General features: G+C 40.8%; 1 protein-coding gene across 2 annotated transcripts in view; it reads right to left on the minus strand.

Annotated features, from left to right (window-relative positions):
* Positions 1-6,040: 6,040 nt before the first annotated feature.
* Positions 6,041-23,194, minus strand: part of TET2 (tet methylcytosine dioxygenase 2) — a 71,078-nt gene continuing 53,924 nt past the window's right edge. Inside the window, exons 4-10 of one of the 2 annotated variants that reach the window (XM_077177175.1) lie at positions 20,877-20,970; positions 19,564-19,772; positions 18,612-18,762; positions 16,376-16,465; positions 13,750-13,887; positions 12,051-12,411; positions 6,041-10,777 (exon numbers count right to left, since the gene is read on the minus strand). In XM_077177175.1, the coding sequence (XP_077033290.1) occupies positions 9,375-10,777; positions 12,051-12,411; positions 13,750-13,887; positions 16,376-16,465; positions 18,612-18,762; positions 19,564-19,772; positions 20,877-20,970 (2,446 nt within the window). In that variant the 3' untranslated portion in view covers positions 6,041-9,374. Of the gene's footprint in view, positions 10,796-12,050; positions 12,412-13,749; positions 13,888-16,375; positions 16,466-18,611; positions 18,763-19,563; positions 19,773-20,876; positions 20,971-23,194 lie in introns of both variants that reach the window. The other variant, XM_054633809.2, reaches the window with a different exon arrangement.

The raw sequence follows: 23,194 nt of genomic DNA on the forward strand, positions 1-23,194 counted from the left end.
GAGCCATCCTCTGTGACTTTGTGACATGTGTACTTAGCTGTATATCTGGGTAGTTCCTTAGTGCCTAATTGCAAATGCATGAAGAGAGCACTTGCTGGATTCATGGAAACTTGTTCTCTTCAGACTTTGTGAAGTTTTCTTCTTTTCCCTTGCACTTAAAATGTGTTTTTCTGGGGCGAGTCTGAGAATGTGTAACTAAGTTGTTTGCCTGCCTTTCCCAAGGAAGCAGCTGCTGCTGTGCAGCAACAGAGACTGTGGTGGAGGAGGAGGCAGCACTGCTTTCTTCGTGTAACAGGCACAGCTGCAGGAGATCTGAAACCTCATGGCTACACTTGACCTGGTTTCCTTGTCAAAAGCACATCTGGTTTTCAATTTGATTTAACTTGGAATCTGTGTTCTGTCTGTACTGGGGCTAGGAGTCCTGAGATGCAAATCCTTCTGTAAAATGCCAGTGTGTTACTGCTGGGAAAATTACCAAGAGGACAGATCTAAATGTTGTCTTGGTAGTCCTATGAGAGAGGTTCACCTTTGTCTTGTCTGATGTGGCTGGGATTTCTGCCTGGCAATTTGAGTGCTTCAGGAACTGTCAGACTCCCCCCTTCTCCCTGTACTGCTTTGGTTTGGCTGGTATCACCTGGCATCCCCTCACAGCAGCATTGTCTTAGTACAGGTGACTTTCCTCTGTGCTAGTGTTTCTTGCCTGGCACTGTGGACAAGAGGAGCCTAGAGTGTCCTCTGTGCCATGGACTTGCTCCCTGTGTTCCCTGGAGCAGCTCAGCTGAGGAGTTTCTGCAGCTCACCCAAGGCTCCTGCAGGAGCTGGGTCAAGGTGGAAACAGGCTCCTCTTGTTTGCATCCTGCACCAGAGGTACTGGAATTCTTTTGTGCAAACGAGCAATCATTTTCATCTTAAGAGCTGGGAGAGTAAATGCCTGCAAACTGCAGCCTTCTGACAAAAAACCTTTGCTTGCTTCTGGTATGGAGAGCGTTCACAGAAGAGACAAAGAGAGGGGAGATTTGCAAGGGTTACTGATTATAAGACTGTATAAATTCCTGAAGAGCAGGCAAGCCTGAAGTTTTAAATTTCTGCCTTATACAGTCCCTTTCAGTGTCCTGGCTTAGGAGGCCTGTGTAAATGCTGCAAATGTTCAAATACAGACCCAATATTTGGTGTCTGGATGTTTTAAACCAGGGCCTGAACTGAAGGGCTGTCATGCAAAACAAATGTGCTGGGGTGGCAGTGGAGGATGGAACAGCTAATAGATGTTTTCCCTTTGCTTGACATCTGTCACCTTCCCCCATGCCAACCCTTCCTCTGTTTATAGCAAACCATTTGCTCCCATTAATTATAACTGGATTGCTGCCATCTGACCAGCTTTGTGACTGTACAAATGTCAACAGAGCCAGGACTACACAGGTGGGGAGAAGGGCCAGTCAGAGGAGATCTGGTACATCTGTCTGGGGAGGGATGGATGGAGGGGAAGGGGGAAATACCACCCCCCCTTTCCAAATCAGGCTCATTGGCCTACAGGAATAATTGAAATGCAGACTGGGAGCCCCAGGATGCCACTTTACCCGGCCCTTTTCAGAGCAGACTGCACTTTAAGCCATTCCCTCCAGTTAAATCTCTTTACCAAAGTGGTCTGTATGAAGCCTTACATACAAGAAGATAATGGTGCTGTCATTTTTACAAATAATCACAATGGGAGCAGAAAAATAAGAGGAAGATGATTACGCCTGAAAATGCAATGAGGCTCCAATTGCTAATGCAGTGGAAACTAAAAGGAAGCTGAACCACAATCCCAAGCTGTTCCTGCCAGGCTGGCTTTTCTGCTGTGATTTAGGAGTGTACAGGTGTGTTGCCATGATGTTAGGAGGAAATGTCCCCACCCTGGGATGGCTTTCCTTGTGTAAAATACTATGAAGACAAAGTATTTAGTGTGGTAGCCAAAGCAAATCTTGAGTGGCTGGGTTGTAAAAGAAAAAATCCCTTTAAACCTTCCTGTGGCTGCCTCCAGCCGTGATGTTCTGCTTCTGTTGGGAGCATGAAACAAGAGGGTGTTACTGGTTTTAACACTGAGGATTAAACCCTATTTTAAAATTAAGTAGAACAGCAGGCTTCCCTCAGTCCTTCATAGAATGGTGAGAAGTGTTTCTTTGTGATGTGGGATGGGCTTGTGTGTACCCCAGAGCACTTCAAGCCTTTTAGAATGACGATAATCTGAATCTGTCCAGACATGGAGGACCTGAGTGCCAAGACTGTGAGTATTCCAAGCACCTGAACTAATGACAAAATGGTTTTGGGGGAGAAATAATGGTGCCTTGTTCTCACAAACTTGCAAGGAAGGAGACCTTTTGAAGTCAACAGTAAAGAGATTTCTAAACAGAAAAGCCTTGGAGATGTTTTTACAGCATTTTGTAGGAAGTATGTAATTCCCTTCTCCATGGCTTAGAATCTGGGGATCTCTCCTTCAGGGCCCCCTGACCCCCACTCTGCTGCAGTAGCAGTGGTGTTTGTCTGGGGCTTAGGTGCCCCTATGTTGCAAATTCCAAGTCAAGTAAGCAACTTCCAGCTTCAGTGTTCTCCCATCAGAAAGGACAGCAGTAGATCTTCAACACATCTCTTCCTTCTTTCTCATGTTCCTGCCCCCAGTGTAAGATTTTTCTTCCCTCTGAAAATGAGCATTTTTTGTTTCTCGAAATCAGTAGCACTTTCTGTGCTAATGACTGATATTCCCTTTGCTGGTTAGAGGTGAGGCAAATAAAACATAGAGCTGACTTATCTCCCCAATTCTGCAGGAATCTCTCCTAGCACAATATTTTCCCTAATTAAAGTAACTTAGGGAATAATTTACAGGTCAAAGTAAATGGACTCGTTTAATGTATAAACATAGTTGGAAAGCAGAGTGTCTCACAGAGTGATGCATGGAGAGCAGTCATTTTGGCTCATGGGGTTGGTGGAGGTGGAAATGTCAGTCCTCTGACACAAAATGTGCCTCAAAACTATTAGTTTTGTCTGCGTTAGGTAAACAGAGTCAACTGTATCAGGAACTTGACAGATGCATCTTTTTCACGAAAAAGAACTGTTACTGTGTCAGTTAAATAGCAGAGTATTAGTTTGCTGCTGAGATGATATGTGCCAGTTTTAGTATCAGTGCTGCTGGATTACCAAGAAGCCTTTGCAGGTTTGGGGTGGCATTTGTCACACAGGTGTAGAAGTAACAGAGATCTCTGCTGGCAGGGCCTTGCTCTTGGGAACAGCCTAAAGGCAAGAGAATGTGCATTTCTATAGGCTCTGTTTTGCAGACAGGATAAACCACAGGGTTCATGTTTAAAACCAGGGTCTTGTTCCTCTGCTTGGAGCTTTACTTGAGTGAAAAGATTTGAGCTTTTCTAAAACATTTCCTATTTGAAAGTGTGTTGAAAATGTGCATATAGCAACACTACCATTGCCCACGAGTTAATCCCTGTCTTCTATAAGTTGTTTTGCTTCTCCAACAGAAATCTGTTGTGCTTTTCCTCACATCCTTTTTGTGTTGGATAATTTTCCATATATTTTGGATGCTCTTTTCCATAAGAGCATCATTACCTGCTGCTCTTAATTTTTGCTTGGGGTTTGTTTACCCTGGTTTGGCTTCTCACCACAGGCTTTCCAGTCATTCCCATAAAAAAGCTGTATTGTCCTCTCTGTGAGAGTCAAAAGGTGGGAAATGACAGAACAGATAGGGAAGTGAAGAGAAAAGGTGAGGCAGAAGTTATTTGGATGCTCAGTTGGGCATTCCCAGTTGTAACCACTGTATGGGGGCTACAGCCAGTGGTTTGGGTGGTGATGGTGAGAGGTCATGGCCCCCTGAGGCACAGCAGCACACTGCCCAAGTCTCAGGAAGAGCCTGTGTTCCTGGGAGAAGTGTCCTGGGAAGGTCTGGTTTGACTTCTCTGGGTCTTGGCTATGAGCACATTGTGCTATGTTAGCCCCTCTGGAATGAGAGCTCTGAAAATGCGCTGAAGAAATTATGCTGAAAGACACAAGTGGGGGTGTTCATTAATGGCAGGATTCTTTGCCAGGGAAGGCTAAAGGGCTGAGAGAGCTCTGTTAAAGCCAGTGCATCCATCTGTTCAGCTGGCTGATGCAGGAACATGCACCTGTGCACAGGAAAGGGCAGCACTTGGCTGCTGCAGGGCGCTAGCTTGCCTCAAGACACTCCCATCTGAGAGCTGGGAGGAACATTACAGACTGTGGAGTGTTAAATCACTGTGTTCCCAAGACACTGAATGATCTGAATGTGTGTAGCAGGGGGGCTTTCCAAGGTGTGTGGAGTTGATGGATGGGTGTCGGGACTCAGGACATTCCTCTGACTGCTCTGGGTGATTCGAGACCCTGGCAAGGGGCTCAGGGACCTTGGCATGGAATCAAAAACACCTGTGCCTTCGATTTTAGTCTGTGGAAACAATTACCAACTTTGTGTGAAGATTTACAAACCACAAGAGTTTGAGTAAAATGATAGTTAATTTGTCACAGGGTGAAAAAGTAGAGTTTTGGGGTTTTAGAATGGGGGTCCAAGAAGCAAGATGGAGGCATCTGGGCATGTCCTGTCCTTCTTCTCCTTCTTCTTGTCCTCCCTCTTCTGCTAGGATGGTGACACTTTTTGATTGGTTTAAAGTAGAGACAGACTGTCTAACATAAGTGATAGGTATTGGAAATTATTGTAAATAAAGTACATGTAGTTCATAATAGAAAAAGTTAACACCACCACAAAGGCAGTCACTGTGCCACAACCTGACCCACTGGACAGATCTCAGCAGGTCAGAGAAAGAATGTAATAGATAAGAAAAAAATAAACAACCTTGAAAAGCAGAATCGACAAATCTCAACTTCTTCAGTTGCAGGGCTGGGAAAAAAAGACTTTCTAATACCTCAAGGGTCATCTCAACCACAAAAACCCAACAGATGGGGGGACCAGTGCTGATAACAAACTCAGGCTCTCAAAAAAGGAAGCTTGAGAATTCTTGTTATTGTCACAGAAACATTTTGCAACTGTGGAGAGAGCAATTTGTGTCTTCTCCCACAGAGTAGGCTGTTTCAGAAGTCCTGATATCCCCTGAAGTTAAACAAAGGGACTAGGAGAGCAAGGTTTTGTCTGATGTCTCCAAGAATGTATGTCCTGGTATTGATTCAGACCCACTTTCTTACTGCTTCTGCTTTTCTCTAGATTGTGAGTGATTTTAGATTATACCTGAGGGTTTTGGCTTTAATGATTGTGAGGTTTTTCTTGGTCACAGAATAATTTAGGTTGGAAAAGTCGCTTAAGGTCTTTAAGTCCAACTGTAAACTTACACTGCCAAGTCCACCACTAAACCCTGTCCCCAGGTGCCATGTGTACAGGTCTTTTGAGTAGCTCCAGGGATGGTGACTCAACCACTTCCCTGGACAGCCTTTTCCAATCTTATAACTCTCTTGGTGACAAAATTTTTCCTAACATCCAATCTAGTCCTCCCCTGGCACAATACTATTTGTTGGAGCCTCCCACCATTTGGGAGTGATTTGAGTGATTTTTATACTACAAACTACTTGTACTTTATTTACAATAATTTTCCAATAAAGTAGAAGAATGCTTAACCAAGTACAGCTGAATACCCCAAACAAATAAATGAATGCTTAGAGTCTCCCCCTTGTCCTGCCTCTGCTAGGTGTGCGTTTGTGGCTGTTACTTGAGCAGTGAAGGTGCTGGCGCAGTGAATATGCCATATTCATTTGTGTACACAAAGACCAATGGAAAAACTGCAGTGAAGCTCTACTGTCTCTTCCTGCCCATAAAAATGCCTCCCTCCTTCCCTGTAAATAGAGATTTTATGGAGCAGTAGCCTGGCCTCAGCAGCCTGTGTCCCAACCTGTTGGAGGTAAAAGTCAAAGAAGAACTAGGAATAAATGTGATGTCTAGGCTTCCTGTTTTGAAGTCCCTAGTGATGCACTTTGAGCGTTATGCCTGTTTGTTGTCAGCTGATAAAAATGACAAGGAAAGACAAGTTTCTGCAAGACAGAGTGCATTAAATAAATATAAATTTTATTAAAAACACCCACATCTCAGCGTTATCAGGAATGATATAATAATAAACAGCTTTCAAATAACCTGCATTACATTACAATACTTACAGTATTTATAACCATCCTTGGATTCTTTTTATAGACATACCAAACATCTCATGAAAATGAATGAAACTAAAGTAAAAAAAAAAGGTAGAACATAAGCATAGAAAATGCACACAGAAGTTCATTACCTTAGTGTCAAACTGCTAAAGTTTCCTACACAAGTTAACCACTAGCGTTAGAAGTGAACTTTATACTGCTGTGCGTCAATCAAGATGAAAAATTCATTCAAGTAAAGTTGACAACTCTCAGAAGCATCTTCAAGTATGGCTATAATCGACCTGATAATCCTATACAAGCAACTCTGTCTGCTTTGTCATTCGTTCCAACTGAGGCAGGGTTCTGTACACCAAAAATTACAGCTCAGGTATTTACAATACAAAACTGATTCTCCAACTAAGCTTCCTGCTCCTGCTGCCAGCAGTTTGGCAAATGACGGTGCATGGCATATTAACCAAACATCTACTATGGATTACATGAATTAGATAGGATTAAAAAAAAAATCACTAAAAGATGAAGATATATAATGATTTACTTAATCTGACATAGAACCATCATTTTTTTTTCCCAAAAAGGCAAAACTTTTGTTTCAATGAGTGGATAAAGTCACAGACTGAGAAAACCCAAAATTGCCGTAATAAATATTTGACCATTAAACCCAAAGGCCTCCTTTGATTTTCTTGAGTTAGGTTGTGATTCTGTTGTATAGAATTTCTCTTGACCAAACATAATCTTACAGTATATTGCACAAGATATAGCTGGGACATGGAGGTTTGCATGTTTAGGGAAGCCCTTGTACTGAGTGTACCTTTTTATATTTTATTTTATTCATTACAGTATCCAAGAAGCCTTGTTTAGAGAGTGACTTGAACAACTCTAGCAAACAGTCACTTGCCAAACCCCTGCCTTACATTTTTCCCTTTAATCAGCTCAGTGCATTCTACTTTCTTTTTGTTTAATCATTTGAAAGAGTCAAAACATTCTAAATCTCTTAAACACTTCTGTTACAATAAAAAGAGCTAACAAATTTACAAAATTAGTTTTAGTTACACAATACATATACAAGAAAAATAAGAGAAGGGATTCAAAAGAAAAACATTAAATCCCTGAAAAAAAGAAACAAAACAAAAACAAAAAACCCAAGAATAATATATTTAACCTACAACAGCTTTACATACACACAGGTGACACGTTGGCATAGGAGAACATGAGCTGAAATATCCCTGAATTTTTAGAACAAAAAAAAAAAAAAAGGTTGAAGTTCAAGTTATACTTGCTAAAATGTCAAGTATTGAGAATTTTTTGTTTAGGTTTTTTTTTTGTTTGTTTTTTTCAAAGGCTGTTGGGGGAAAAAGATGGTATACAATATATAAACTTTCACACTCAGTTCAATATCCTATTGCCAAACTAGTGTTGAGGTATATGACAAGTAGGAACATCACTCAAACCTTTTAATGTATTTTTAGCTCACATTATGATATATTTGTAGCAGGCTGAGTAGCACCATGATGTGAATTCAGCTCAAAACCCAAATATATATAGATTTAATATTTTTACAGTACTAAAATACTAAAGCATTGTGTTAAAAAAAGTTTTGTTTACAATTTAATTTACTATACAACTCTCCTGCTTTTTAAATTTTTTTAATAGAAATTAATGATTTAAAACCACCACAGCAAGCCAGCTGCCTATTTTTTTTTTCTATGAATCAACGGAATCACACAGAACTAACCCTGTTTCATTCATCTTGTGTAGGCATCGGTCTGCTCAGTCTTTCTGGAAAAGAGGCCACTTGCACCAAGAAATGACTTGCACCACAATGTACATAATTATCAACACAAAAGCAGTTCTGCCATTCCATAGTGGGAGCGCACAGATCTCTAGAAACAGCAGAAGCCCAAGCTAACTAGGTGTAGTCTGTTGCATGCTGCTAATTATTACTTGTGGTTAATATAAAATTCTTTCCTTAAAACTGTACATATTTGAGCAATGAACTTGTCATAATAATTGTAGAAAACAGTTTACAGTATAGCTGTGTGAGATGAGCACCAGAAAAAAATGTGTTTTGTGTACTAAAGTATTCCCTTATATCCAGTAAGCCCCATATTTACCATAACTGACTGTATTAAAAATGGATATGTAGCCCACTAGCTGATGCATGGCTAAACCAAAAGTATTTAAAAGCTTTTTTAGTTTAAAAAAATTATCTTTGCATTTTAAAATCAAAGTAAACTCTTCTTTTTTTTTTTTTTTTTAATGTCTTAGTACCTTAGCATTGTTCAAGTTGCCAAGCTTAGGTAGACAAAGTGCTTTTGAAACACTATTTAAAAAAAAATATCTCTCTATTTTATTGTCCTTTTCTAGGACTTGACTGGATGAGCAAAATCCAGAGGTCTTTGTAATTCCCATATGTTAAAAAGTAAGCTTATTTTAACACCAGGTAACTTCAATACATACATGAATGAAAAGGTCCTCCCTGTTGCTGAAGAACATTTGACTACATCATTGACATTTTGTTATAAAGGCATTAACTGTTTCACTGATAAAATAAAGACACCATTCTCTTTGATAGCACCATGGTTTTAGAATATTCAAACAAATTCAGTGTTTTGTTGTCTTATCTACTTCATTAAATAAAATCAAAATACTATTAAGATTACAGTAAAAACTGCATGTTAAAAAGCCATAATTCCAGTATTTCAGTACATCATAGATTCAGCACCAGATGTTATTTTAAGATTCCTGCAGTTGTAATACTACAGTATTATTCTTTTGTAGGGTTGTTTTTGCTCCTGTTCCATGACTATGCAAACTTGATGACATTAAAAGTGACCACAGATGTGAAAAACTGTAAGAAAAAAAAATCCATTTGCAGATTATCTCTTTCAGTAATAGAGCCAGTGTTTTCCAATGTAAATTGTGAAACACTTTTTTGTTGTGTTCTCTCCTTTTTTCTTTCCTTTTATTTTCTTCTTCTGTTTGTAATTTTTTTTTTTTTGCATAGGATGCTTTGGTCTGTTTCCTACGTGCCATCTGTGACCACTTAAAAATCAGTGGAAAACAAGTGCTCTAGTGAGATTTACCTCTTTTTGCTGGTGTGCCGAGGCTTTTTCCACCGATGAGCTCTGTAAAAACACTGTTTTCTTCTCCACCCTTGCCTTCCACGAAACCTAAAGCACCACTACCCTAGCCACAAGGTGTTTTTTCAAATGAGGTAACCAGCCAAGGTGTCAGATATATCTGTTGTAAGGCCCTGTAACCCGTGTAAAGGCATATGGAGATGTGGTGACGGTGGAGTCCGTGGTGACCGACAGTGTCCTTTGTGCCAGGGACTTGATGAAGCGCAGGTACGTTGGCTCAGAGGGCTCGTGGGGCTCCGCGGGCTCCCGCTTGGCTTTTTTGCCGTAGGATTTCTGAGGCACGTAGTCTGGGCCGTACTTCTCGCATTCCTCTTCTTTCTCTCTTGCTTTCTCAGCCATCTTCGCCTCCCACAGAGCCAGACCATGTTTTGGCTCATTCATGCTCTTGTGCTGGTAAAATACAAGGGATATTCTGGTGGGATGGTTCCTGTTGGGATTTTTTAAGGGAGTCGTTGCGTGGAGCTCGCGTTTTGCACACTCTATGAGAATTGACCCATGAGATGGAGCAACTGCCACTCCTCCAATTTCTGGATCCAGAAAGTTCTGCTCACTATCTGACCAGACTTCATCGGGATCCTCTGCTTTTTCTGGATTCAGCACGTCAGTTTTATCTAAACCACCCTGGGGAGTAGTCCTGTCATGGTTTTGACCTGGAAGCATGTTAGACAAACCATTAACTGCATGTGAAATAATTTCATTATCCTTATTTTGGAGATGCAGTGAATTAGGGGGACCACTAAACATTGTTGGAGCAGAATGGTAGTCATGTGATAAATGTGGAGGGGGTTGCATGTGATGATGTTCACCTGTTTTACTCATGGAGGCATAATCCATGCTTGGATTACTCAGATTAGATTTTAATCTTGAGGCAACCTCCATAAAATGGCCATTGGCCTCATGGGTTGAGTAAGAGGAAAATGACCCTACGTGGTGTAAATTTGGTCTTATGGTGCAATTACTGAAGGAGTCTACCTGCATATTTTGGTTTCCATAATTCAAGTACTTGGGACCAAAACTCTGGTTATTCCCAAACCTATGCTGGTATAATGTTTGAATGGGTGGTAGACTTAGTTTAGACATATGGTCTTGGCTCTGGCAACTATACAAGTCCATGTGCTGATGCTGGGAAGAGTAGGAGCCCAAGTAAGAGGGGTAGTTGTCCATAGCTATGTTTCCATTGCATTGGTAGGGGGGATATTGGTTATTTTGACTTAAAGATCCTGAATAAGGGTTCATGGGACTGGAAGAATTCAAATAAGACCCCGCAGACTGTGATGAGGTTGGATAGAGGTTCACGGCATTGGACCCTCCATATGGATCTGAAGTGTACGAAGAGTTTGGATAAGCATTGGCTGGATTAGGCAACCTTCCATAGAGATTTGCAGAACCTGAACCCGAGTAAGAGTTAATGGGATTTGATTGAGGGTTGTTAGGGAGAGAGCGCTGTGGATGTTGCTGCGGCTGCTGCTGCTGCTGTTGTTGTGTGGCTGGTCCTGAAAGACGTAAAAGATCTGTAGATGTAAAAAGGAAAAAACAAACAACCACACAACAAACAGGCTTCTTAAAAAAAGGCCCCAAACCAACCAACCACCCAACAAATTACATACTTTATATGAAATTTCTAAGAAAAGTAGATTCATTAACAGATGCTCCCTTTCTCATATCTCAAACACCATCCTTTAAGAAGCTGAATAAATACTAAGGCTACTCTTCCTTTTTGGCATGTGTCCAACAAGATCAGATGCTAGTGGCAGTGGGGAAAAGAGGACAGTGCAGTCTGTTCAGAGTCACATGCACAAAATCCAAAGAGTTGAATCGTCTTTTAAGTAGCCCATGAAATGGAGCCTCAAAGTGCTCCCAAACAGCCGTGCACAAAGTGACTTTCTTTTCCCCAAGAATAAATAATTCTTCTCATCTACATGAATAGAACTGACTCCAAGAAATGTCCCTAGCAGTATGTTAAAACCAACATTCACTGGTAGACAGAGCAGCGCAGTAATAAGTGAGATTAACTGAAGACATGAGAGCAAAAATAACATTCATTGAAGTGCAATGGCGTCATTTAATGGTCACAGCCCTTGCCTGGGTCATGGCATAGCTGACTTCTATTCATAGGTATTTCAGTGACCTTCTGGATGGCCCTAGATGTATCACTTTTTTCCTCTCTAGGAAAACTGCTGCAACAATAAAATAGGTCTGATAACTCCTTTGCTCAGGACTCTCAAATCTGCTGCTGAGAACTGCCATAAACTCTTACTCCACTATGGAAAGCCTGCTTTGCTTTTGGTCTTGAGGCAGAGAGTTTAAATAGTGGTAAAGAGGTTATGCTTGTATCTCCTGAAATCAGGAGGTGCTCTGTAACAGTAGCAGACATTGAGTGATGTGTAGGTCATTCTTTGGCAGCAGCACCACAACTTCTCTTCATGGCTTCTAGCACTACTAGTCCTTTAAAGATAACTTTACTATATGCTGGATGGCAAGCAGAGTTTGTTTCTAGATTTCTACAAGTGTTAACTATCCAACAGTAAAGGATTTCTCATTGCAACTTTTTTTTTTATTTTTTCTTCTCTGGAGTTGTACCACATTTGGCACTCTAGTATTTATGTAATATTGATCTTCGCTTTCAAGAAATCTCTTTTTTTTTTTTACTTTTTACTTCATTACATTCTTGGGCTGAAAATAATGGTTTTCTTGAGGCTGATTATAACTGGCCCTGATTTGTAGGATGCTTACCACTGCTGACCCCACTCAGATTCCTGTGTTTACCTGCCAGCTGCTTTGCGTGACCCGCTGCTTCAGAGGTGCCTTGCTTGCTGCGTGCTGCAGCAGACTTCTCTCTCTCAGCTTTGCTAGACCCATTCTCCAAGGAGGCAAGCTTTTCTGCAGCTGCTTTCTTTGCTTCCAGCTTCCTTTGCCGACAGGTCTTCACGGGCTCTGCTAACATCCGTACTTTTCGTCGAAAGGACGTAAGGACCTGGATGCTGCCATTCCTCTTCTTCTCCTCCTGGCCCTCAGTGCTTCCAAACTCATCCACATCAGAGACTTTGTATAACGGGAGCACGTGGAGCTGCTCATCTTCTGGTGTTTGGCCAATTTCACGATTGTCTTCTCTAGTCAGTGTGCAAACCTGTTAGGAAAGTGTATTAGAGATCTGAAACTCTACCTCTGCATTGTGCCCTGACACTGTCAGCACTGGCATCTGGCAATCTCTTTGTAAACTGTGAGTTTCTGTGCAATTTTTGCATATCACAACAAGCCTGCAAATGTAATTTCTTCCATTACTTTGTTGGACAGTGTTAAAAGAAACAGAAGGTGTATAGATATCTATTTCTTTTACTTGTGCTGAAATTAACAGTAGAGTTAGGGATTACCCTCATGTGAAATAAACTCTGTGATCCATTGTACCATGGCTAGAGAGCTAAAGCAGTGGAATCTGGGACTTGGTACTCACCTGAAGATTCTCTCACTACAATACACGAGGTAGCTACCTATTAGAGAGAGTGTGCAATATAGCACACTGGTGTTGTACTTCACACCCCTTCACAGTGCAACTGTAATGTTAATAACAAGATTTAGGGGAGTTACTGCAGCAAGCCTGTTGTATTAGTTCTAGCTAGAACAGGTATTGGGAGGATCTTTGTGGAAAAAGGTGCTGATAGGGATGTATTCTGCAGCAAAATAATTGTCCCAGCTTTGGGAAGAAAGCTCAGCTGGAAATGTACATTAGGGGTGATTAACTTCTGAGTTAAGTCAGACCCCGGAAACAGGAAAAATTCAGTTTGCGTTAAAAAGGCAGATACTCTCTTTGGTCATAGTAAGAGCTGCACTGTGAATCTAGGGAGCTGCTTCTAATTACAGCCTTAAGAGTATTCTTTCCTAAGTTTGGCCCCACTGTTTTGTTACAGAAATAATCCAATACACATTCAAAACCAGCTTGCTTTTCTAGTATCTTCTACAGAACTTCTGCTGTACCTACCAGAAATCAGAACTGAGGAGAGTCAAGGGTACATGGACTAGCAGACTTTCTGCTCATCCAAAGCAGGAATAAAATCCAAATTTTCCAAAACTCTCTCAGAAAGAAGTTATTTGTTTCTACTTTTATTTTATTAGAAGATATAATCCAAAGTTGTTAGAAAAAGAAGGATTTCAGGAGGATAAATATGAACTGTTTTGTGCCAGGAACACTGAAACAGGCATTTCAGTGCTGCTGGGACCTTCTGTCCATTGTCTCCACAGTTTCTCTTCTACCAGGTCTGCGTTAAACCTTTCTTTAATACACTGTAAGTCTCATTCATTTGAAAGAAAAATGTGTAGGGGGTACTAACTTAGCTCAGTTACTGCCTAATGGTTTTTTTTTTTTACTGATCTGCATTATGCAGTACAAGTTTAAACAGAGAGGAGATAATGAATGAAAGTCAGGAGCTGAGTGCTGGAGTGAGGAGGCTGCTACACATCCCAGACTTACCAGAGTACTCCCGTTTTGCATATTGTGCAAGTCTCTGTGAGCATGAGCACAGAAGTCGAGACAGGCAGTGACCCCTGAGAATGGGCGACCTTCCTTCAGCCCCAGGCGGCACTCGGGGGCTCTGTGTTCGTACTCGATCTGCAGAGACAGGACAGGATTCACTGCGTGCTCCACGAGTGCGCAAGGAATGCTCTGCTGTGACAAAGGGCAGGTCTCCCTCATGCCTTGGAGGTGACAACAAACACATCTTGAAAGCAAATAAACTACAGCAGTTAGATGGCTGGTTTGTATCCATGCTTCAGTCCTTGCTGCTTTGTTCCCTGGTACCTTCAGTCTCTGGCATGATGGTGCAATTAGTCGCTAATACTTCTCTTTGTGTATTACTCTGCCAGGGGTTGGTGTTTTTACATGACAAATGCAGTGCATGGTTTCCGTGACTGGCACTCTGAGAGTGATATGTTTGTGTAGACTGGAAGTATACCAAGCTATTAAGGGAAAATGGCTTTAGAAAACTGACTCCCGAATGACTTAATGAAAAATAATAATTTGCTTTTTGATTTGTAATATTTTGGCATGCTAAACGTGTATTTCATTAGCTTAAGTACAAATCTAAACCACCCTGACTAAAAAGAGAGAGAATTCAGTCAAGACAGTACTTTGTACCCATGCAGTCATTTAAGGAGCTTTACAAAGAACTCAAAAATGCATTAACACACCTTACACAAAAAGAAAGGATTTTGTAATGGAAGATAAAGCCTTAGAAAAATGATGGTTTCATATTTTATTTCAAAAATTAAAAATGAAACCACATTTATAAAACGCTTTTCTGAAATTCCTGAGCCTTTCAAGTGAATGCACGGAACATCTACACTTAATGGAACTTAATAGATCCCTTTTTTAAGTTAAGGTAAAATTAGATGTTTTGCCAAGTCTTCATTCAAAATCACTAAAAATATGTCTAGTTTGCTCACAGACATTTATTTTTCAAATCTGGATTGTTTACTTCCCTGGAATCTGAAAACAAGAGCAGAAAAAAAACACTTGAAAACTGTGTAAACTTCTTTGGAATTAAATGTGAGCAGTCTGTAATGTTAGCCAGACTATAATTGTCTGATCAAACTGTATGGGTTTAGCTGCTCTCTGAAATGTTCTGTTTGGTACAGTTGGGAAGCAATCTTTTTCCAGTTCTTGGTTGTAATCCAGAAGTGGTCCAGATTTGGATTAGAATAAATCTGGGCATTTGAAATGTGGTTTTAGTGCTTTTTTTGGTTTTAGAACCTTTTACAATATCATACAAATTAGAGCTCAATCATCTCCCTTTAAAGCCACTGGCAGTAGCTCAAGTACAGTTTCCCCACAAATACAAGGTCTACATGAAACTCCTGAAATAAGCCAAGCTACACACATGCCTTATTACATAAGGTAAAAATTGAAACTTGTAAAAGCATGTATTTTCAACAAATGTTGGGCAGCACCACAGCTTACTTGGAGAAAAGTTCTTAAGTGAATTTTTGTGGGAAAAGAAAAGCAGCCCAAGCAAAGAAACAATTTATTGTTCACCACCTCATTTTTCTTTTCTTTCTCTTCTTATTTTCTCTTGCAGAATGTGTCTCAGATATTTGGACAGATAACCACAGCTAGTGGGCACATAGCCACAGTTTTCTCCATAATGAGTCTCCAAACATTGTCAGATCAGGTAAGTGAAACTGGGTAAGTCTGCACTGAGTCTGCTTACCCTGTCTAGCTGCTACTAAATATGCAGTAAAGGAGTGAATTTTACAGCAGATAATAATGGACAGTTTTTTGTTAATTGATTATTTCTGTTAAAGCTGAGAATCTGTCTTCTGCTGGTTGTACCGTGCTGTCAATAGGAAAGCAGGGTGATGTTACAGTTTGCAGTAGATGCTGAAAGTTTGGGGATTCAAGTTCTGTGAATGTTCCTAACAGTAGTAAACCTGAGCAACGAAAATAAGGTCAACAGTTACATGTTTGCAAGTGGTGTGCTGTCAAATTTTGGTGTAACTATCTGAAAGACATGTTGTAATGAAATGTAGATGAGACATAGCCACAGTGGGAAGCTCTTCAGAGCTCTGAACGTGTCTGAGAACAGAACCCTTCGTGCAAGAAGGCTGGTGCAGGCACTTAGGTGCATACACAGGACTGAGTGTATTAAAATATAGAACTTCACTTTAAAAGCATGTTTATAAAGGGTGTTTTGGTGAAAACTAAATCTGCTGCTTGAGAGAGCAGAACTGAAACTGTGGCTTCAGAACTTGAGTGCAAACTGTTGCCAATTTCATGCCATATACACGGCAGCTTTGTTGGTTTGGATGGTAATTCATGCTAAATCAAGAAATTTGTATTTTGGAGCTGAAGAGTGAAATAATTTTATCATGTTATGTAGCTGAAAAGGTTAATTCTATTTAGTGGACCAAATCCTGCTAGTTTTACTTGTGAGAGCATTTCAAGTGAAATTGTTCATTTCTATTTGTCTTCATGCTGATATCAAAGAAATGTTAGCACAAAATGTATGTGATGGTTTCGTGCAAGGCTGAAGCATTGGGAAGTATGTTAAAAACCAGGTTATTTCCATGACTGCTCATATTCCTTTTTTCCCCCATCATACCTGGTTGTTATATGCATCAGGTGCAAGCTTCTTGTAGGTAGGTGCCATCAGGGTTGACAGATTCTGCAAATGGGATTCTAGTTTTTCTTCCTGTTAGAGATGAAACAGGGTTCAATGACACTTCCATACTGTACATCTGGGATCCAACAAGTTGGGGTCTTTACACAATTGTGTGTAAGGACTGTTGTGTAAAGACATGAACCAGTATCACTGGTGTTTAGACAGTGACTGTTGTGAATCTCCTTTTAATTTCTTTGTTCCAAGGCCTTTAAAGGAATGGAGCAGTTATAGCAGTGTAGTGGAAAACCTGCAGTAGAACACCATATACTATACTCCTAATTTGTTTTATATTAAGAAAAATCACATTCTTCAACGTGGATATGTTTTAGATCTAAGTGTGATAATCCTCATTATTTTCCTTTTTGGAGTTGTGGAAAAATAATACTCTTCAGAAAGCTTGAGAGAAATAACATCAGAATGATCCAAGTAAATATGGCTAATTTAAGGGTTTTGCACATTACAATGACAACACTTTGACATACTGAAATATTTTTATATGTAGAAATTTCAAAATATTTAAATATTGCAGCCTTCAAAAACTTTCCAATCCTTAAGCAATGAATGGATGTGTCTAGTAATTGATGAGGTGGGAATGACCACACTTCCTTTTTTCTCTAAATTGCGCACTGTCAAAATAAAGCATTTAAAAAAAATAGTCTAAAACATACTCCAGAGTTGTTTCCCATCATATAAGGATGAGAATCCCAAATTCAAAACCTCACTTGTATGAAGTTTATCATATCTTTAATTTTAAATGCATACAGAATGGTGGCATACTGGAATGGCATATTTGGTTTTAGGAGTTTTTGTGTTGAAGGAAGATGTGAAGAGCTGGGAGAAAACAGGTTTCAGAGAGGAATGCATTTGATGTGTTGAAAGTTTGCATTCCCTAGTACGGGACAATATCCTAGTTTGGTTTGACATGAAATTGTCAAAAAATATCTTGCTGTGACCTCGTGCCTGCTGCCAGAATGTGGAGCTTTTGTATGGCCTGTAGGTTAGCATTTGTTAGTGTATTTTCTAGTTTTTATTGGTGAGGATTCTGTTTATGCTGCCTGTAAACTGTGTCTATGCTATGGAACCCAATCCCTGGTCTGGATGCATGCTTTGGCTGTCCCTAACTTTGGGACCAGGACTGGAGGGTAAAGCCCTCTTTCCTGCATAAATCTGGCTTCCATAGGAAGCAAATCCAAGAATGCAAGTTGGAAGAGTGCCCTGGTGTGCTCTGGCCAGGTATCATCTTAGAAAGGTAGGTAGTTTAGGATTGCAGACTGTGATAAAGAAGGCTTTATGCCGCAGCATTTATGGAGGAGAGCTGTAGTTCTTGGTGCTGTAGAAGAGCAGGGGCAGGAAAACCTGTATGTTAGTTATGATGGTATTCTAAACAGTGCACTCTTTTCAGCACAGGCTGTAGGATGTGGAATTATCTGTCTCTGTGATTATGAGAGAGTAATGCTTGGATTTGTGTAAGACATCAGAATACAGTGAAACTAGCGTGCCAGTGCACAAGCAAGGGACTAAATCTGCACATCCTTGCCAGAAAGCAGACTGGGCCACTGGAGCTTCACATGACTCGCTGGAGGTGTCCAGGAGTCACTGCAGTCATAACTTCAGGGTATCTTGTGTCCAGGCTAAGGTCAATGTTTATTACTCTGGCTCGTTTTAAACATTCACCAGTTTGTTGTAACACAGAGCCTGGTCTGGAAACATTCAGTGGGGCAGGACTGTATGTAGAATGCTTCTTCCTATCCTCTTCTTCCTATTGTCATCTCAGAGTTTCATCATGTTTGTCTCCATTGAACCAGTCTGCTCTGGTTCCCAGTTGCAGTGTTATGTGCCATTAGCTGGTAAACCTTCCATTGTGCCACCGGGGAATGCTCAGTTGCAGGCCTAATGCAGCCAGAATTATTCAGGCCATGCCTTCTCCTCTAATTGTGAAAGCCTGCAAACATGGTTTCAAGTCTCAGGGCTTTTACCAGCTGTCAGAATTTGGACAGTTGATTCAGCTGGCTCAGTGACTGGAATCAATTGGTTTTGACTGGCAGTTATTTAATTACCCTACATGTACAGCACTCAGGGAGGCCTCGGGCCCTGCTCTCTTGTACTGTATCTCTATTTACAGAACACAGAAAACATTTCTTTGCAAATGAAGCTCATTTCAGAAATGGACACCAACCTCTTTTGGGTCATCCCCCATCAGCTTAAACTTTCTTGGAATCTTGCTTCTGGCAAACTTACAACCATTGTAGTACATGCTCCAGGAGCAACCGAAGGAAAATGAAGCACCACAAGTTTCAGGGTCCAGCCCTTGGCATGCACAAGTCCGTCTAAAAGATAAGAGAACACAGCTGTTAGCAGCAGGCAGGTCCCCCTGTGGTGCTCTGGCAGTGGCCATCAGCGTTCTGCCAGTGCTCCAGGGAATCAGCAGTGCAGATAATCTTCCACCAGTAAACAATGTAGAATTGCAAGAGGGAGACATACACATCATAACAGAAGAATTTATCAGAGTGAATAATTTCCTGGCTACAAAGCAGGGTGTTTGGGGGTTCTACACTTGTGTGAGAAACATGGCTTTGCTTGGGTGAGGGTGTTTGTGTGGTGCCTTGTTAGGTACTGATATTCATAGTGCCTCATGGGCTTCTGCTGACAGCCCTGCAGGAATGTGGGAGCCCTCTGTCAGGGGCTAAGCAATAATGCCTGAAATACGACTCTACCCATGAAGCCAAAGTAACATACAGTGATAGCTGTGGTCTAAATGTTCTTGTCTCTCAGAAAGGCATGGGAAAGACACACAGTGCAATTTCTTTAAATTCAGGCTAGTCTGTGTCAGCTTACACAAGTATGCTTTAGTGCACCCAGCTTTTATTTCAATGTCGAGGTATCAGCTATCCTGGCTCCTGCTGAGATATCTTCTTTTAAATATATTGAGATGCTTCACAACTCTGACAAAATGTTTTTCCCTATTTATAAGAGTGTTTACTTTGGGTTTCCTACGAAGTTTGTGGGTTTTCAAACTGCATGAAACAGCTGGGAAGGTTGTAGATGTTTCAGGGTAACAGCATGAGTAGAGGAGCTGGGTCTGAAGATGGAGCTGCAGGTTTGGTGAGCACAGCCCTTGCTGCACTTACTCCTCGTTGAGGGCGCAGCGCCGGTTGGTGAGCGTGCCGTACTTGCGCAGGGTGTCGGTGAGCTCCGTGTAGAGCCTGTCGGCCAGGCTGGTCGGGATCCCCTCCCAGACCAGGATGAGAATGACGATGACGGCTGTCTCACACGTGTGTCCTGCTCGCTCGCGCACCAGGCACAGCAGCTTCTCCTCCTGACTGCTTCTGCGGACTACCTGCATGTACAGCAACACACACCCCAGAGCCCCAACACAAACGATGCCATTCTTAATGTGAAGAGCAAGAGAGAGGGAAACCTCAGCAGTACTGTGTGTCTGGGGAGCTTCTGTTTGTATCCTTCTCTTTGCTTCTGGCAGTTCAGTCTGTTTTTCTCACTGTGATATGGCAGGGCCACTCTTTGTGTTTAATGAAGCTGACTCTAAGAGGGTGACTGACGGCATGGAAAGCTGTGGTGGTGGAAACCAGCTTTGTAAAAGCAGGATTCCTCTCCTGAATCTGTGTTAGGAGTGTGGCCCAGATTGGTTGGTGAGCACGAGGAAGTGAGCAGTGAGGTGTCTCCCTGCACAGAGCTGGGTAGTGGACACCTGTCTTAGGGCAGGAAGCATGCAGGCAAAGGCAGGCAGTAAGGAAGGGACTAAATAACTGGACAAGGGAGCTCTCTCTCTCCCCTTCCCTTCCAAACTTAACCAGCTATACTCATAACCAGCCTCACAGTTTTGTGACCTCCTCTTATTACATACAAACATTACAGTGTTGGGAGGAAAGCAGTAGATGTTTTTCAAATAAAAGTGTCCTTCCAGTAGCATAAGCACTGAGAAGCTTTTCCTAAAAAGGGTGCAGTCTGGCATGCATAAAAACTATAATGCATTAGTTTTTCCTCATGCTGTCTTTCCCCAGCAATGCCAACCACTCAGTAATTTGTTCCAAAGTACAACAGTGTTTGCTGAGAGGATGTCCTAACACCTCTCTCAAGCTGGGTGTTTTTAAAGTGTTTTTAAAGACATTACAGTGATGCACTTACTGGACTTATTTGTAGGCTAAAATTAAACAGCAATGAAAATGTCAGGTGGTGCAAAACTTTAAGCAAACATGTTCTTTTTCTTAGGTTTTCATACCTTTGAATTAAATTTTATTCTTGCTATTCTCCATGCAACAAGTCAATGGAGTGAGAGAAGGGTGGCAGCAGGCTACAGGCACCCCATATTACTGCTGCTGCTGAGCTATTTGAAGTTTCCTAGTGTCACTTAACAAGACATGTCACTGCTGTCAGCCACATGAACCATCATACCAAACTAGAATAATTTGTTTACATCACTTACCCATTTAGCAATTGGACATCCTTGAGAACTTTTGCCTTCTTTCCCAGTGTAGACAACCCTTTCAATCCTTATAGCTTTACCCTTCTGTCCAAATCTTAAACAAAACAAAAATATGTACAGTAAGCAGATTCATGTGGTTCTGTGTGAACATTGAAAAGATGGAGCACATTTGCCGGTCTTATCTTAGAAAAATAAACACTATGAATTACAAGGAAAGATGTGCAATGGGTTTGTCTTAATGATTTTATTACCCTGGTGGAATGATACATTAAGAGAGGCAAATGTCTTTAATACATCCCAGATGGGTAAAAATTATCAGTATCACATTATTATTACCAAATATTTTAGACATTTCTTTAGAGCATTGGTTATAGATGACATTTTGAAAAGTGAATTTTTTTAAAAAAAGAAGTCTCCTTATATTGGTGAAGAATTTTATATTTTTATTTTAATTTCTGGGTTGAAGTTGTTTCTGTGAAATGTACATAATTAAGTTGTCATGGAACAGCTGGCATGTAACAGTCACTTTATTAATTTTCTGTGCTTGTTTCTGGCTTAGTGTGAATCAGTTAAGTCAGGATTAATTTGCTCCATATCTATTTTTTTTACTTTATAATCCTCTCAGAAGTTGTTACTTATTTACTTCTACTCGACTTCTGTACTCCGGATAGGATCACAAGGTGCCTCAAATAACACCATTTGTGTGCCTATTTGCAGCCAAGGTGGCTGAGCTCAGCTCTTGCTGAAGCATTCAAACAAGGGGATTACGCTCTCAAGGCAGGATCTAGCTACATATTCAAGCAGTGCTGTTGCCAGAGCAAAGAGGATCCACTTTCCAGGTGGAGATATGTGGCAAATGCCACGTGAAGGATATTTTGACTCAATAAAAAAAGTGCTGGATGTGTTGAGCCAGTTCCAGGCATTTCTCTGGGATTGCCCACCTGCTGAGCCCAGGAGCACACCAGGGCTCAGGGGAGGCCGGGGCAGAACACACAGTGGCCTCAGTGTTACAGACTGAGCCACCCTGGCCGCTTGGCTGCTCCTTGGGCACTGGGCAAACTGCACTTCCATCACCATTTCTGGAACTCTGCCACTCTCACTGCTGTTAACTTTTAATAGCCAAGTGTGGGGACTGACTAAATCAGTCTTCTTATTCCTTGCCTTCACCAGCAGAGTAATCAAGGTATATTCCTGTTATGCAGCCGTTTAGTGATGCCTTAAGGTCTTTTGACCCTTTTTCCTCTTATTTTGCCACTAAAATCTTGGTGACATATTTAAGGGTCAGTATCTGTATTTAAACTTTTGTCTTGTAAAGGAAACGAAAACTGCTTATTTTTAGATGTGATCTCATTGTGAAGTTTCAGTGGCACAGGAAATTATACAAACAAAATGAAGTTGTACTACACATGTTCTGCAGGCAACTGTTAGGTCACATTTTCCTGCTTAGCCTTGGATATTAGTATTTATTTGTTTCTTTAATTAACAACATTAAAAAAAACATTTTTAAATCTTAACATTTTCTATCAGTTTTCTAATATGGATTGCAGGACAATTGTGTAGATACCTTTATAGAAATATGTTGTCCATTACACACTGGAAATTAAATGGACTTCATCCCAAGTTTTTTCAACTGTCAGAAAGGAATTAGTGCCCGATGTTTGTCATGCTTGCTTTCAGGCCAAAGCTGATTGGCTTTAAAACTAGAGCAAATCTCACTGAGCAAAAGTAGGAATTGGGAGAAGGAAGAGGTGAAATGTCTGTATCTGCTATGGATTCTGCAAGAAATTAATTTTGGTATAGCTAAAATATTAATTGTAAGTCTAAATCCAAATCCTGGCTTCTTTAGCAGTTCTGATACCTTACCAGTCAATCCATATGCATGGGAAACCAGGTTAAAAGTGTTTGAGTTGTGATTAATGTCACCAACTGAACATGTATGCTTGAGAGTATCTTTATAGTGAAGGGTTTGGGTTTTTTTTACTTAGGGATACAAAATTAACTAATGAGTTCTGGAGTTCTTCAGTCAGAGAATTTCATAGTTCACACCATACAGTTGAACACTAGCCAATGCTCAAGTGGCTGCTGCTATACTCTGCTGAACCTGGCTGATTAGTTGCACATTGCCTATGGTATCTCCTAATTTCCTTCTGCCAACATGAAATGAAATGAAATTAAAAAAGAAAAGAAAAAAGGTAAGGTCAATATTAAGAGTGAAAAATTACTTTCCAATGTAAAAAAACAGAAAAAATGTCATCTCTCTAATTGACATTACAACATGAATGACTATCCTCTTTTATTTATTATTTGTAAATACTAAA

Source organism: Agelaius phoeniceus, chromosome 4 (assembly GCF_051311805.1).
Source record: "Agelaius phoeniceus isolate bAgePho1 chromosome 4, bAgePho1.hap1, whole genome shotgun sequence".
Classification (NCBI taxonomy): domain Eukaryota; kingdom Metazoa; phylum Chordata; class Aves; order Passeriformes; family Icteridae; genus Agelaius; species Agelaius phoeniceus.